At 43.3% G+C, this 17665-nt stretch overlaps 1 protein-coding gene across 2 annotated transcripts in view; it reads right to left on the bottom strand.

Annotated features, from left to right (window-relative positions):
- Positions 1–17435, bottom strand: part of DNAJC1 (DnaJ heat shock protein family (Hsp40) member C1) — a 114181-nt gene extending 96746 nt beyond the window's left edge. The window contains exon 1 of one of the 2 annotated variants that reach the window (XM_066631196.1): positions 17203–17435. In XM_066631196.1, the coding sequence (XP_066487293.1) occupies positions 17203–17364 (162 nt within the window). In that variant the 5' untranslated portion in view covers positions 17365–17435. Of the gene's footprint in view, positions 1–623; positions 704–17202 lie in introns of those variants that run through there. The other variant, XM_066631197.1, reaches the window with a different exon arrangement.
- Between the last annotated feature and the right edge of the window lie 230 nt (positions 17436–17665).

Raw genomic sequence — 17665 nt, 5'->3', positions numbered from 1 at the left:
GGGTCCTGACAGACATTCTAAAAAGTGGGTCCCAATGCTAAAAAGTTTGAGAACCACTGCAAAAACCACTGGGTCCCGTTAGGGAGAAGGGCGGGATAAAAATAAAGTTTTATTATTATTATTATTATTATTAATATTAATTCACCCCATTCTTAGATTGAATTCTTGCCTTCCACAAAAGAAAGTAACTGTTCTGAGGGGTAGAAGCTTCTTTTCACACTTTCCACATATTTCCTATTACAAATTAAATTTCAAAAGAGAGATGGAACACTTAATCCAAGAATCTACAAAAGCTGAAATATATTACAGTGCAGAACAGGAAAATAATGTTTTTGACTGGGAACCACATTAAGAATTTTGTACTGGGGACTCACTGTGCCAACAGTCAAAGACTTTTCATCAAACCAGGCCTTTGTCACTTTGTTTTGAGCAAATACTATTTTTCCAAGTACAGCCACTTTTTGTAGGCACTACTTTTCTACCACTGCCACCAGAGAAGACAGTTGTGCATAGAAGTGGGAGACTTCCCTCACAGTTAAGGCTTTGCTCTGCACCCTCCTCCATTAAAAATGTGCTTCTTTTCAAGATACACAGCTTTGCCTCGCCAGCTGGTGCACCAGTACCTGAATCATCTCCACTTCCAGCAAGACTTGGGTCAGGCAGGGCAGTGCCATGGGGTCATGTTTGGTAGTGGTGCCACGTACCACCTGCCATGCTGTGAAGTGCTACAAGAATCACTGGTTGAAAAGTACTGCTACAAACAGCTCTGTTTCTCCCTGCAAACAGAGAAAGAAGCAGAAGAAAAGACATTTATACTTCTCAAGTCATGGGCTCAACAACCAAACAAGCAGGGACAAATTGCTTCTTAACTTTGCTGGCAAGCAACAGCAGATTCCACCAAGGATAATATAATGGCCCTGACCCCACTACACATGCCCAGAGGCCTCTTGAAAAGCTGTAACTGCCGTACCAATCAGGTGTTCAGAAGAGAAAACAGGACCTGGCAAATAGCTGATTATGGCTCTACCAAGAGTGTCTGCGCAGGAAGCTCCAGCAACTGAAGTATCTGCTGCAATGGAGTGTCTGTGCCAGCAATCTTCTTCCTGTTAAGGATCCATAAGGTAATTGAAACACAATTACCCATCTCATAACTTTATTTCCTTTCTCTCACACTTGCAAGGGTGAACTGAGATCCTTCCACATACACTGTACTTCACTGGATCAAGGAGAAGCTATTTTACTGACGACAGAAGCAGATTAACCAATGCTCTTAAAGACTTACAGCCAAAACCTACATTTAATTTATGCTCAAGTCCCCACAGAGTTCAATGTGGCTTATTGTCAAATAAAGATTGCTAAAGCCTAAACTCACATAATTTTTGAAAGAGAAAAATCACCATAAGATGACCTTTCTCTGAAACTACTTTTTATGGTCAAATGGTCTCGAAAGTGATAAAATCTACCATATCCCGGAAGGACAACTAGCAACATTCAAGATACCAGGAGCACATTCTTCAACCACAAAAATTGTCGCAGTATGGCAGAGTTAAAGGTGACTAGAAGCCAGGTACTGGAAGGTGTGACGGAAACTAACAGTCTTCACAGGTTTTTTTTAATCAGTACTCAGGAAAGGGCTCTTAACCTGATTGAAGACATTGTCCCAGCAATTTGTGAGTACTTTATAAACTGGAATATTTTCCAGTATGCTAAATCAGATCCCAATTTATTTAGGCCAGGGGTATCAAGCTCATTTCATATAGCGGGCCAAATAGCATTCATGATGCATGCCAAGGGTCAGAAGTGATGTTACTAAGCAGGAGGTGATGTCATTAAGCTGGTGATAACCAGAAATAAGCACTTTTCCCCCCTCACTTAGGTACTCATTAGTTGCAAATGAAAATATAAAAACCTTGATTATATTTTCAAGATACGGAAGAGTCCAATTGTCACACAGGCTGCCCTTTCAGCAATGACATTTCAGCACAGCTCAGCAACTGATATTTGGGCTCCCTCAGCACCACTATCTTTTTTTTTTTTAAATATATAATGCTTTATTTATTTATTACAGATATAGGTAAGGAAAATTGGATCGGCTTAGGGCTAGGACTACATAGGTTACACACGAGGGTGGTGGCCATCGATTACAACAAACATTAATCCAAACGAAATTAATAATCAATACAAAAATTATCATATTCTTTAACCCAACTGGTTAATACTTTAACATTCCATATTTTTCCTCTAACCTTATCTATCCCATCATAAAAAAACACTTCAAACTTTTACTTATACACTCTTCTTACCACTAAACTAGTCTCTAAAATAAAATCTTTCTTATCTGATTCTTAATTTCTAATATGACATCTAAAAAAGAAGTCTCCGATTACCATGGTATTACCTCCTTCAATATCTCTTATAACATGTTATACATCATTTTCCATAACTATCCAATCAAAAAAGGCTTCAAATTTTTACTTATAGACTCTTCTTACCACTAAACTAACCTCTAAAGTACAATCTCTTATCTGATTCTTAATTTCTAATATCACATCTAAAAACAAATATCTCCAATTAAAATAATATTATACTTCGCTTATCCACCACATATTTATTAACCCAAAATACAGGTTTAATATTTTCTCCAAAATAAACTGACATCTATAATTTATTTTATTTACCTTCTTTTTTATAAAATAACCCTTTTATTTGTCTTAATACCACTATATTTTACACAATACTTATATTCCAAAATTGCAGTTCCATCTAATTTATTTCATATATTTACCACTTTAATTTTCACAATATATTCCAAATTCCCTTTTCATCCACTTTAGTTTAATCTAATTAATAAAATATTTATCTTAATACCACTTAATTTCCACAATATTTATATTTCAAATTTTCATTTACATCTATTTTAATTTAATATGTTTAAAAAAAAATTCTATTTATTATTCAATCATTTCGCCCTTCTTCTTATTGTTTACTTTGTACTCTATCTTATTGGTGTTCCCTCTTAGTCCTCCTACTGGTTCTTCCACTTCTTCTTTTTCTTCTTAAGTCCCCCCCTCTGTTTTTCTTTCTTCTTTTTCATTCTGTTCTTCTTGAATTCAATCCATAAATTCTTCCTCTTCTTGAGGCAACTTGCTCTCTGAACATTTCCTCTTTTTTCTTCCTTAAGATTCCCAGTTATTATAACAATTGCTTCTTCCATCTCGTGTCCCATTTCAAAATACTCCACTTCTTTAACTTCACCTGACATCTGATCCATTCTTTTTTCTTCTCTATTGTTTATAATCTGTTCCCGTGAGTTTACAAGGGAGGAGCTTATTTGCCCAATTTGTTCAGAGAGTTCTCTGACTTGTTGCTCCATTTCTCTTCTAAAATCCATCAGAAAGTCCACCAACAAGGCCTGGCTTTCATGATCATCTTTTAGATTTTCAAAAGCCATTTTTATCAACACCAACTCGAGCCACTTCCTGCAGGGCTACTTTCTAATTTTGTATCCAGGGCTACTTTCCAAATTTTTATATCCAAAAAAAGTCAATCAAATCCACAGTCAAATTAGGTTAGTATGCCTTTAAATGACCAAAAGAAAAGAAAAAAAATTCAAGCCTCTTGCTGAGAAACCGAAACCAACAGTGTCCAGGCTTAAATAAAGGCTTTTTGCTGGGAAAATGAAGATAGACTTTATTTCCTTCGTTGAAGATTACTTATTTATTTCTCTTCGGTACATACCATTAAAAAAAAATAATAATCTTGTACTTACTCCAGCAGGGGAAATACCAATTCACCTATTCCCCCCCTGGGTGGCTAATGGCCAGCGTGAATAATCTTGAATTATCTCCTCCTCCTCCAGACTTCTTACTTACAGTTATCAGTAAAACTTTTTAACAAGCCAAGTTCACTCACTCTTAATAGCTTTTTTCACTGCAATGTTGTTGTATCTAGGCCGTGGGAGGACGGGTTTTCAGCTCTCCGAGCTTCTCAAAGATGTCGCCCGGGATAGACATGCTTCAGCACAGAGCAAAACAGAGAGAAATCCTTGAAATTGCCTGTTTCTAAGGACCCCCCATTCAAGCTCTCAGCTCTTCGTACCGTCTTCCTGGCACCGAAGCGTGCCTTAGTTGTTTAGGCACATGAAAACATATCTATTTCGCAGTATCTTCGGGAACCCCCAAAGTTCACTGCAACTTCACTGAAAGTTAGCTCCGCCCCCCCTCAGCACCACTATCATGTGGACTGGATAAAGAGTCCAGTCCAGCCCAGTTTCATGGGCCATATGCAGCCTGCAGATCTTATGTTTGACAACCCTGATTTAGGCCACCTGAATTATCTGTATTATTTTTATTATTAACAACAGTATTTATATACCGCTTTTCAACTAAAAGTTCACAAAGCAGTTTACAGAGAAAAATCAAATAACTATTGGCTCCTTGTCCCTAAAGGGCTCACAATCTAAAAAGATGCAAAAAGAACACCAGCAGACAGCCACGAGAAGACACTGCTGGGGTGAGGTGGGCCAGTTACTCCCCCCCCCCACTAAAAAGAGGAGCACCCACTTGAAAAAGTGCCTCTTACCCAATTAGCAGAGCAAGTACCCAATCTATACTTCTGGTCTTAATTTCCTACCCTGTTTAACTCCCCCCTTTCACCACTTTGTCTGCTTGTGTGTTAGGGATTGTCCTCTGGGGGGGAAAAAAAAGATAAGTTATAGCTTTGGAACTGCCCAATTCACCAGGCACTAAGAACACAGGAAGAACTAAGAATGCCAAGGGCCACTGACATGGAATTCCAGCAGCTCTTCATAGTTTCAGATGGCATCTGCCAAACAAGATGCCAGAGAGATGCTGGAGATTGAACCTGGAACTTTCTACATGTAAAGCAGATGCTCTTTCACCACACCATGGTTCCTTCTCTTTACTACAGCCTTTGAATTAGCAGAGAAAGGGCCTTGCTGGATCAGGTTAATATAGTCAAATATCCCATTCCCTCCAGTGGATGGCCAGATGATTCTGGCATGCCTCAAGCAGAGTTTATTACTTATTTAGGAAAATAATGCATTTTTAAAATGGAAGTTCTGTCAGGAAAAAAAGTGTATTAATTCTGGAAAAATTTCTAAAAAGTTTTCTATTTCAAAATTCCAACACACATCCCACTGCCCAGTATACAGCACAGCAACTAAGAAGGCAAATATAATCTTGCATTACCAAGAATGCAGTGGAAAAATACAGAAAATACCTGTTTTGTGCTATAATAGACAAATAAATGGCAGCCCCTAGAGTAGACCAAATGCAGCCAAAGGAAGACTGCAAGAAGCTCTGACAACCCATGTAAACAGTCCTTCTGTCACCACTGCTACAACTTTAGAGCAGCTTCCTGACCACAGGACGCAGGAGACATAATCACACAAGGGTGGAATTAGAGGCATCACGCAGGTAGTTGCTAGGCAACCACTCATGCGTCTTCTCTTGCTTTCCATCATCACAGTGAAGCAGTAGTTGCTTTACACAATTAACTGATGGAATTCACAAATGCTGAATGCTATGAAATCTAACCAACAGTATAAATGAGTGTTAATTGTTGGTTAAATGTGTGGAATATAAATCCAGGGAGCAGTTATGGTGGCCAGCAAATGTATCTTTTCTTTTTCCCTGCAATCAATGAACAGAAATATGATGGAACGTAAATTATGTGCTCAAGGCAGCATGTGTCATCTTTTATCTAACATCTTCATAAAGACACACAGTTATCATGATGTTGACAAAGCTTTGCTTTACTGATGACAATGCAAAGTTTGCATCAAGATGAAGCAGCAGAAACACTCATGAGAATGGACATGGGCAGAATGGTACTCTAGATCCAAAAATCAGTGCTAGGTCAAGACCCTGACGCAAAGGGCATACTTCAGAAGGAGTTTGGAAAGAACAGTAGCTCAGATTTCAGCCATTGTTACCTTGTTGTATTGGCAGCAAGTTGGCATTAGTGCTTTAGGAAAAATGAGACAAATCCAGAGAGAACTGGCAGACCTTTCTCAAAGAGAGAATGCACATTGAGTCATCAGGAGCAGATGAGACTGACTATTCCACATGTCTACTGATTCTACACAGGGATAAGTTGACTGCGTAGTTATCAAACCACTCAATTCTGTAAAGCTTCTGGATACAATTGAGCTCAGATAAAGACAATTACAATGGGACAGATTTCTAGAAGAAAAGTCAATCACAGTTACAAGCCATGATGGGTATGTGCAACCTCCTGGTTTTAGAAGTAGGCTACTTCAGAATGCCAGGTACAAGGGAAGGGCAACAGGACGAAGATCTTGTTGTCTTATGTGCTCAACCTGAAGCCTCTAGTGGGCCACTGTGAGATACAGAAAGCTGGACTAGATGGGCCTGATCCAGCAGGGCTGATCTTATGACCTTCCAGGTCTATTAAAAGGGTAAGGTCTACACAAACTACATGAACGTTGGCAAAACAACCAGCTGCCAATCTAAAAGAGAAAAAGTAATCTCTGCATGTAAAAGAAGAACATTTCAGAGAGCCAAAAATCCAATCCCTATACCTGCAGTCTGATCTGTCCAGAATACTACTACCTTATTCTGCTGCATGCACAGATCCAGTCACAGTATCAATAGCTGGTGCATGTGTGCTATAGCCTCCGTTTTGGACTGTGTCACCCATTCTGCTCCTGCTAGACTTTTGTCAGGCAGCAATTGGTAGGGAGGACAGCACAAAGCCCAGGAGGCTTTTGGACATTAGACATACTTAGCCCACATGACCACCATCATGGATCAACTCAGGTGTTACAGTGTATACTCAGCATTTCATGTCTGCCTTTCCTTTTTAAAACGCAAACAGCAGCTGGATCAGAAGCCTCAGAGGACCAGGACAATGGGGGGGGAGAAAAGGAGGTTTTTACCCTCTCTTCCGTTCTTCTAATCCAGATCAACCCAACACCAGCAGTTGCTATTTGCTCAAGGAAAACATTTTCCATTGCATCTTTCTTCCACTGACAAACAGCAGCAAACACAGGGCAGCGCAATGTAGACTTTGGCATGGATGGATTGGCTGTGGCCTTGATCCGGCTAGTTACAATAAAAGGGCCCATCATGGAACTGCTAAACACACACTTCTGATAATGGTATAGCTTGACCCTTAAACCATGGGAGTGCACCCCAAGTCTCAACACCACCCATAATACGGAGAAGACATTTCTTATCAAAGTAGATGCAAGGCAACAAAGAAGTAATACAGGGAGTAAACTGCTCTCTTATTTTGATGTAACCTTATAGAGCAGGACCCACCGGAAATGATCTCATGACTAGAAGTGGCATCATCAAGCAAGAAAATTGTTAACAATCCTAGGCTGCAATTCTTCCCACATTTACCCAAGAGTAAGTCCCATTTACTATCATTGCTAAAAGCATATACCTTGTTGGCATCCTTCAGTCTCGGAAGACTATGGTATCACGCTCTGAATGGTTGTTCTAGAACAGAGTGTCCTCTCCAGTGCTCAAAGCCTGGGTAAAGTAGATATGGAGGATAGACTGTTTCCCATGCAGCAAATCGCCCCTCCACGTCGCTGAAATGGTCCAATGGAAAGGCAGAAGCCAATACGGTTGGTTCCAGCGGCGACACAGGAGTTGCCAGAACGTGACTGTGTTCAGCCATGAACTGCCTCAGGGACTCCGGCTCCGGATTTTGCCTCAAGGTTGACTCCTGAAGCCTTGTAGCCACAAGGCAGTGGAGGTTTGGGATCAGAGTTTTCCTTCTCTCAGATGAGCTGCCTTCCCAGGCTGATGAGTCCCATCTACCCGGTGGCTGTTTAGTCGCCTCTTACGACAAGTACAGCCAAAGCATACACATAGTAGCCTGTTAAAAGTACAGAGCTGTAACATTTCCCCACATGCAGTCACATACCATGGTAGCTTCAAGACTATTATATTAAAAATAAAATATTGAAATGAATGGGGACCCACCTGAAATTGGTTCATGACCCACCTAGTGGGTCCCGACCCACAGAGTAACACTGTATATAGAGCTTAGAAGGCAATACAGGTGTTTTCATACATAAAACATACAGCAGTCCCTGCTTCAATCACTTTGTATTTGGAGCATAAAATGAACATTAGCCAGAATGCACATCTGCATTACAAATGCCACATTCAAAAGAACCAGATACTCACAAAAATTTTCAGAGCAGAGGTTCAAAGGCAATTTAAACCTCCCAAAGGAAAACAGTTAATGTGCCTGAGCCAGGAGGCCAGAGAGTAATCTAGAATATTTTCACCAAGCTGGAATGCAGAAACAAAAAATCTGAGACTTTCCTCCACACCTCAAGGAGGAGAGTTAAAATTTCATACAGTGTAAACATCAGCTGGAGACCAAGGAAGTTACAACTAATTGATACTTATGTCTAGGTTTGCTTAAAGGTTATTCAGTACCCTCAAGAACCGCTTGACTCCTGCTGATTGAACTCCAGTAAGGGAAAAAGAGCAAGATGTTTCCGTGTTTTTCTGTTGCATAAAAAATAAATATACCTATATTAATTGTGGAAGAATTTATTGTAGTTAAATATGCAGCAAAGTTACATTTACAAATTATTAGACCATCTTCTTCAAAAGTCCAAATATAAAGCAGGTTTTTAATGTAGATGCCAAGTAGGGACAGTTCTTTCATCTGCTGAAGTTCTGTTTAGAAGCTGTTCGTTAGAAAGTTATTAAGTGCTCTGAAGGAGTTGTAAAAATGTCAGTCATTTGTGAAAATTTAAAAGGAAACCATTGAAAGCCTACTAAAACAAGAGCCCAAGTATATTCCTGCAACAAACTATGAAAAAAGTTATTTCAGCTTAAACAAGAACATTGTCCTTGAAAACTAACTGGTTTCATTGCCTGCCATTTTTTGAGAGAGAAAAATGTTGAGTTTTAAAAGATGTGTTTCTGGCCACACATGTTGTTCAGATTCAATTCCATGTGAAAAGTACACATGGTTATTTATATGTACCACTGGGTAACAGAATGAAAAACTTCATAGTATGGACTCTAGTAAAAGCAGCAAAGGAAATCCTATGTTTATTCATATTCTAAAGGACAAGTAAACATCTATTTTTTAATTTAATTGGATTTTTAAAACTCGTAAATTGGCTTCAGATTTTCTGGAGCTCAGGAAATCCTTGCCATTCTGATGGTCTATATATTACACAGTTCCTCCAGGGAAAACACACGCATGTGCACCATGAACAAAGACATACACTGCACCATCGGACCGTGACAGTAGAGGCCAAGCACATAGAGCTTGTCCCTCTGCAACACTGTCCCCGAGCATAGTGCTTTATGTTTCCCCACAGCAGTGAATGGCAACCATTCCCTTATATAGGAGAAAGTAGTATGTGCACTTATAATGAAGACATGATTAGGGTAGTGACCATGGAATCTGAGGCGAGGGGTACACTACTGACAGTGAGGACTCTGAGGTCAATCAGGCACACAAGACCATGTGATGGGCAGGGGCTGCTAAGTCTGGCCAACTCAGACTTCACCCCATCCCCTCTCAACTGCATCCCAAGTGACAATACTCCTGTTCGCACAGCTTACAACAAAGGTCACCAAACTGTGGACCGCTGCTTTAGGGGAAAGCCTTCCCCACTGTGAGAAGTGCTTACCGTTCCATGCTACTCAGTCTTAAATTACAATTGGATCTTTTATTCACAAAGTCGCTCTGGACAGTTGCTTCCACCTGGAAATCTGGTTGCAGAGCCTACTGTATTGATGGGCAATGGAAGCAGTTGCCAGGCACAACTTTGTGAAAAGGGATCAGAATATAAGAAGGAGCAGCATGGAATGGTAAGCACTGCTCACAATGCAGAAGACTTTTTGCAGGCACAGGATTTGGCCTACTAGCTACAAGAAGAACTCACTCCTCAAAACCAAAGAGATACTTCCTGCAAAAGAGACCACCCTATTCATAGGTATTATGTCAGCAATGTCTCAAGATCCTCTTCACACACAAAGGAACTCATTTCCTAGCTAAAATGTATTAGTCCAGGGCTCCACATTTCGTAGAACACCAGCTTACTCCCGAGATCAGCCTAAGCAAAAAGGCCAAAACAAGGATGAAGACAGTTCAGAGGCTGCAACTGGATTCACCAGCTGAAATAGTGGGGAAATAACCCCATCTCAATAATAGGTGTCTTCCAGAATCTAAGAATAGTACAGTTTTTAATCCTATCTCTGCAAGCTTCACATTTGAGTCCTGTAAACTGCTCCCACAGAAATCAGTAGGATCCCTTCACATTTACAGAAGAGTAGCTCAGAAAAAAAAACTGCAAGGGAAGCAGTGGCATAGCTAAGACATCTGGAAACCAAAAATTTTTAACATGATATAATATGGCAAAATCAAATTTAATTAATTAAATACAGCTGCGCATGGCTTAGCAACAGGGATGTGAACCTGCGGCACCCCTATCGCCAAGCTAGGCTTGACGTTACATGAAGCCTCCAAAGGTTTTTCTGAGCCTCGCAGAGGAAATGCATAATGCACACTGCCTCCATGAGGCTCAGAATGCTTGTTTCCGGCAAAAAGATGCAACTTCTGGTTTCCCAGTAAACTGGAAGTCATGTGTTTTTGGCCAAAACGGCCAGTCTGAGCCTCATAGAGGAAGTGTGCACATGCAGGCTATCTCTGCAAGGTTCAGAAAAGCCTCCAGAGGCAAGGGGCTCCCCTTGCCTTCGGAGACTGGGGGGAAGAACAGGACCAGCGGCAGCTGTCGCACATGCAGGCTGTAGGAGGTTAGAACGTCACTAAATGCTCACCTGTAATTGTTAATTAAAACATTACAATAAGTATAAGTTTAAAAATTATTTAAAATAAAGATGCATAAAAAATACTAAAAAGAAAACAAACATTGTAACTAATTATATATTTCGTGTATATGAATTACACCACACCCTCCTTATCTGCAGGTTCAAGACCTATAGATCTGACCTAATGTGGGTACCCACCCACATCAGGAGGACCTCACTGTACCTCCCAGAAATGACCAGGAGGTGGTCTAAGGCCTGACGCAGGCCTTAGAAAGACACTTCTGGTTTTCGCTGAAAACCAGAAACCACAAGAATTTTTAGAAGGCCTTCTGAGGCATGGGGAGGCCATCAGCTGCTACTGGAGGGTTCTGGGGGGCTGGGCTCCCCACAAGTGGCACCTCCAACATGATCCGGAGACCTGGAACCCGGAGTGCTGTACACCCCAACACCGTTAGGTGGAGAACAGTTGGTGAAAGGTGGTAAATTAAAGGTCCAATCCTATCAAACTTTCCAGCTCCAGTACAGGTGTAATACAGCCCCAAGATAAATGTTCCCATACCTTGAGGAGACATGTGACTGTCCCCCCACTGCAGGATGTAGCGCACGCCCCATTGGTACAGCTGCACCAGCCCTGGAAAACTGGATAGGATTGGGCCCTAAGTCTCCTATTTCAATACAAACTTTATTAAAGACCTTTTCATCCAGTCCGTTATTTGTTTACTTTACAAACTTTAAGGTTTGAAAATTAATATGTTTCAATTTTGTCAGCCCCCTTGGCATAGAGAACTATCTTCTTATTTCTTTTATTCTGCAAATTCCTTTGTGAACATTTTTGTCATTGAAAGGCAGTATCTACATAGTCAATGCTTGTTATCCGCTGGGGTTACGGTCCTGGAAAGCCCAGCAGATACTGAATCATTAATTCTATGGGATCAGTGGGGTTGGGAGGAGTGGTTTCTGACCTGGTCAGGAATGCCAGCAGCGGACAGCTTCAGAATGGCTATTGCAGATAGCTTCAGGATGGCTGCGGATGCAACGAATAGCTTTAGAATGGCCGTGGACAGATTCAAAATGGCCACCACAAATAGCTTCAGGATGGCTGTGGATGTATTGAATGGTCGTGGGTAATTGAGAACGTGATGCGACACGAGTTACACTCTTGTTCCTGCACATAAGTGAATCCACAGGAACGAAATGTGCACATAGTGATACCTGACTGTATCCTAATCTAAATAATAAAAATGCACTTCTGGCCTCAGACCAGTGTCTAGAGCAGCCATTTTCAACCATTGTTCTGTGGCACGCTGGTGTGCCGCAAGTAGTCCACAGGTGTGCCACAGGAATTTGACGGAAGGTTATTTATTAGTAGGACCAATAGGGATGTGAGGCCCCCACTGGTAGCATGGTGTGCCTTGGCAATTATCAAAAACCTGATGGTGTGCCTTGACAGTTTTAGTGCCTTGTAGTGTTCCATGAGATGAAAAAGATTGAAAATTGCTGGTCTAGAGTCTTGGGACCCAGTCCTATCCAATACTTGAGCACTGATGCAGTCATGCCAATAGGGTCTGTGTTGCATCCTGCAGTGGGGAAGCAGTCACAAGGACCTCCTCGAGATAACGGAATGTTTGTTTCCTTACCCTGGGGCTGCACTTATGCTGGAAAACTGGCTAGGATTGGGCCCTTGGGCTTCCAATAACACAGAACCTGTCCATTCCTGTCCTAGTACATACTTTGTGCTAAGATATTATGTCACAAGAGAAGATTCCCTTTATTTTTTCCTATTTCACAACACATCTATTCCCCCCCCCTTTTTCCTCGTTCCTACCTAGAAACAACTTTTATAGTACAGGAATAAACTTCCTTGAGGAGTTGCTTCCTAGTCACAAATGCCACTTTCCTAAACACAGTTCAAAGAGACATGCTGTGTCACCCATGCTGTTTTAACAGCCCCACCCTACTGGCTCACATACTCAAACTGGAGACTCTATCATTACCAGTGCCCAAGGAATATATTTGCATATCCATATGGTCAAAGGCTGATTCATCCTTCCCTTTCAAAAAGGGAGAGAATCACAGCATTTTGGGGTATACCTGCAAGGTTCTAGGTCCTAGATTGTAGGGAGTCTCATCAAAACCAAGCCAAAAATCTGTTCAGAATATTTTTTTTCTCTTATTAGAGAATCAGATCTCACTGAACCTGAACATAAAGTTTTTCTAATGCAACCGAAGAAAAAGATCACATCCATCTAACTAAGGGCGCAATCCTAACCCCTTATGTCAGTACTTTCCAGCACTGACATAAGGGCAATGCAGCTCCGAGGTAAGGGAACAAACATTCCCTTACTTCGAGAAGGCCTCTGCGAGTGACACCCAACTGCAGGGTGCAGCACACGTCCCTTTGGCACCGCTATGCCAGTGCTGGAAAGCACTAACATAAGGGGTTAGGATTGCACCCTAAGTGACCTAATCTGGAATTATTGTGCTTTATTGTTTTAATTGTTTTTACCCTATTAATGTTTTGTACTGTTTTCTTGTTTTGTTTGTAAGCCGCCTTGAGTGCCCTTAGCAAGGTAGAAAGGCAGGATATGTATGTATGTATGTATGTATGCATGAATAAATAAATAAATTTTTCAGCTTGTGCAGCCTGAAGATGTGGACAGACTCCTTTGGAGTGTGAGGCCGTTGCCTGCCTGTTTGATCCTTGCCTGGCTTGGCTGATAAGAGCGGCCCAGGGTGGACTGGCTGAGTGGACAGGGAGGGTGGTCAACTCTTCCTTGGTGGAGGGGACATTGCCGCTCGCTTTGAAGCGGGCGGTGGTTCGCCCCCTCCTGAAGAAGCCCTCCCTGGATTCTACTGTGCTGAATAACTACCGGCCAGTCTCCAACATCCCGTTTCTGGGCAAGGTAATCGAGCGGGTGGTGGCGGCCCAACTCCAGAGGGTCTTGGTTGAAGCGGATTATCTGGACCCTTATCAATCTGGTTTCAGGCCGGGCTTTGGGACGGAAACTGCCTTGGTCGCCTTGGTGGATGACCTACGCCGGGGACTGGACAGGGGAAGTGCGTCCCTGTTGGTCCTGCTGGACCTCTCGGCGGCTTTCGATACCATCGACCATGGTATCCTTCTGGGCCGATTTGGGAGTTGGAGGCACCGTTCTGCGGTGGTTCCGCTCCTACTTGGAGGGTCGGTCCCAGATGGTGGTGCTGGGGGATGCCTGTTCGACACCCTGGCCCTTGAAGTGCGGGGTGCCACAGGGTTCAATTCTGTCCCCCATGCTATTTAATATCTACATGAAACCGCTGGGAGAGGTCATCCGGGGGTTTGGAGTGGGGTGTCATCAATATGCTGATGACACCCAGCTCTATCTCTCCTTTCCTCCAGACTCCAGGGTGGCAGTTGAGGGCCTGGAGTGCTGTCTGGAAGCAGTGAGGATCTGGATGGGGGCTAACAAGCTGAAATTAAATCCGGATAAGAAAGAGGCTCTCCTTGTTCGGAAATCCTCGATGCAGGTGCTGGATTATCGGCTTGCTCTGAATGGGGTTGCACTCCCTCTGAAGGAGCAGGTCCGCAGCTTGGGGGTCCACCTGGACTCGCAGCTGCTCCTGGATTCCCAGGTGGCGGCTGTGGCTAGGCGGCCTTCGCGCAGCTGTGGCTAGGCGGCCGTACATGGATCGTGCAGACCTGGCCACGGTGATCCATGCTACGGTGATATCGAGGTTAGATTATTGTAACACGCTTTATGTGGGGCTGCCCCTGAAGACGGTTCAGAAACTGCAATTAGTGCAGAATGCGGCGGCCCGTGTGGTCACTGGAGCTAGGCGGTTTGACTCTGTCTGTCCGCTTCTCCAGGGGCTACATTGGCTGCCCATTCGTTTCCGGGCCCAATTCAAGGTGCTGGTCTTGACCTTTAAAGCCCTATACTGCTCTGGGCCAGGCTATCTTAGAGATCGCCTACTCCCATACAATCCGGCTCGTCCTCTCAGGTCATCAGAGAAGACCTTTTTACATGTGCTGCCGCCTAAAGAGGTACGTGGGGCGGCGGCAAGAAATAGGGCCTTCTCAGTAGTGGCACCAATGTTATGGAACTCCCTTCCCCTTGACTTGAGAATGGCTCCCTCCCTCGAGACCTTTCGGCGAGGCCTGAAGACCTTGTTGTTTACACGAGCCTTCTGACTCTATGGCCTTTTTAACATCTTTTATACATTTTTTAGTTTTTTACAGGCGTGATTCCTCCTTGAACTGCTGTTTTATGCTCTTTTTATTCTGACTTTTATCTGATTACTGTTTTTATGGTCTCTCTTAATGTGTTTTTAATATGTTTTTATCTGTTAAATTATGTTTTAATTTGTTTTTTGTAATATGTTGTAAGCCGCCCTGGGTCCCTTTGGGGAGAAGGGCGGGATAAAAATAAAGTTTATTATTATTAAATAAATAAACCAAAATCTTATATTCCAAATTTCTTACATTTTTACCCAGTCCTTTTCCAAGGAGTTCACATCAAAATTACTTCTGCTTCATGCTTTAGTCTGGAATTCTCAAAAATCAGAACAAACTCAAACTATACGGTGACTGGTGCAGCTGAATTACATCCAACATCAATAAAAGTTTTCTAAGAGCCAGATACTTTACCAAGCCAAATTTAAAATTACCAAAATCAAGATCTTCTGCAATACTATTTACTTATAAACTATGTTTTTTAGGAATGCTAAGTTTCACTTTCAACTTCACCAGCTGCTACTAGTACAGTACAAAGACAAAACAGCAAATAAAACCATTGTCAATCAAATCAGCAGCAGACAACATAAAACAGCAACAGAATAGCATCTCATAGTTCTTCGAAAGCCCAGGAGAATAAACTGAAGTCAGGTCAACCTTTCTGGCGAAGAAATTCCAGCTTGTGTGTCACCACAGAAAAGCCCCCTATCCTGTCACCATTGTGCCTAACTTCTAGGGGTGAGGGCACTTGGAGAAGGGCCTCTGAAAATGACCTAAGAAAATGGGGCAGGTTCATATCAGAACAAGCAGTCCTTTTGATGGGAACTGCCATGATGACTTCTTGCTTTATCCACAAATGAAAGGGCACAAAAATAGATTGTCACCCACCCTCGTCCAGAAAAGTAGACAACAGAAGCTGGCAAAGAGAAGGAATCAACAAGCCATGGAGTGAGGAGGACAGTATGTGTAATTTTGGTGGGTAGGTTTTGTCAGAAGTACCTTCAACGAATTGGGACAATGCAAGAAAAGAAAAGGGTAGTTTAAATTAACTGCAGGTGGAAAGAAGAAAGACAAACATTATCAACCACATAGGACGGGGTGGTCAAACTGCATGGCTGTTTGACATATAATGTGTGGCTCTCAGAAATATGTTGGCTGAGCTCCTTTTTGCATCACAATTAATATAAAAGGTAAATAAGTGTTCTAGTTTTATAATTTTTTCCAAATATAAACTGTGAGTCAACTGGATTAAAACATTTAATGTTCATGGAGAATAAATATAGTTAAGAATTCAAAAGCTTCTTAAATATTACGGCTATCAAACATCTCTCCTGTGGCTCTCAAACATCTTAAGTTTTATCAAATGCGGCTCTTACATGAAGCAAGTTTGGCAACTCCAGTATAGGAAATTTAGTGAGTGTTGGAGACCTAGGAGCCAAGAAAAAAAGCTACAGTTCAAGAGCCGAGGTGGGGGAACTAGATGGGAGAGGGAAGTGTTGCAAAATACTTTCCACGCTTCCATGTGATTTGTGACACAGTGACTATGGCCTCAGGAAGGAGACAACCAGGCCACCCCAAAAAACCTCCTAGCATAGCGGTTCCCAAACTGTGGGTCAGGACCCACTGTGGGTCGCAACCTGATTTTGGGTGGGTCACCAAAAGGGTGGTGGGAAAGATCAGAAAACTAATTGCCTCAAGCCCCAAGGTTATTGAAAAATGAGCTGCTAATTATCCTGCAAAAAGCTGAGCTCCTGCAGTGTACAAGGCAACTGCCGATGGCACCGCAAAGAGCTCAGCTCCTGCAGTTAGAAAGGCAGCTGCTGACTGCCCCACAAAGAGCAAGCATGTGCAAATATGGAGAGATAAAGTCTGAGGGTCTTTTTCTTATTTTATTTCTTACAAATAAACTTTCTTTCTTTCTAGATCTTTTTCTAAAGTCTTGTAAGCGGAGGTGGGCCCTGGTGCTACAAAGTTTGGGCACCGCTGTGCCAGCACCTGTGCCACCCTGGGAAGCACTTGGGCGGGAGGGCAATCGCAGAGAGCTCCGGAGTGGGAGAGGAAACGATGCTGACAGGCCGCGACGTAACCCTGCCCCGGAACCCGGGGGGGCAGTATTTCACGGCGCCTGAAGAAGGCACTCTGCACGTGCCCAGGAGCACTCTCGCCCCGGAGCGGAGCCCTCACCTGCTGCACTCCCAGAAAGGCGTAGAAGTTCTGCGGGACGTCCTCCACCAGGTCGAAGAGCTCCAGGTCGCCGCTGTCCCAGGCGAGGGCGGGAGGCGCGAACAGCAGGAGCCACGGCAGCAGCGGGGACACCCCGCCCGGGACCGGCCGCCGGCAGCCCATGGCTCCGGCCCCGCTCGGTGCAGCGCAGCGGCAGAACCCGGCAGACGTGGCCCGGCAGCGCCGCCGCGACCACGCATGCGCCCAGCGGGAGCGCCGGTTCCGCTCCGCCCCCCGCGAGCTCCACGAGGGGAAAATGGGGGCGCGCGGCTCTGCCAATGAGCGCGCCGCTGCCCGCTTACGTCACGATGCCTAGCAACGGCCCGAGACTCCAGCCAGGCCTGAGGCCTGGCAGGGATTGGGAAAAAAGGGGGCTCCCGCCAGCCTCGCCCACGCAGGGAGGGGGAAGAAGAGACCCTGCGTT

Source organism: Tiliqua scincoides, chromosome 5 (assembly GCF_035046505.1).
Source record: "Tiliqua scincoides isolate rTilSci1 chromosome 5, rTilSci1.hap2, whole genome shotgun sequence".
Classification (NCBI taxonomy): Eukaryota; Metazoa; Chordata; class Lepidosauria; order Squamata; family Scincidae; genus Tiliqua; species Tiliqua scincoides.
The sequence above is the reverse complement of the archived record's forward strand: the minus strand, read 5'-3'. Positions and strand labels throughout refer to the sequence as shown.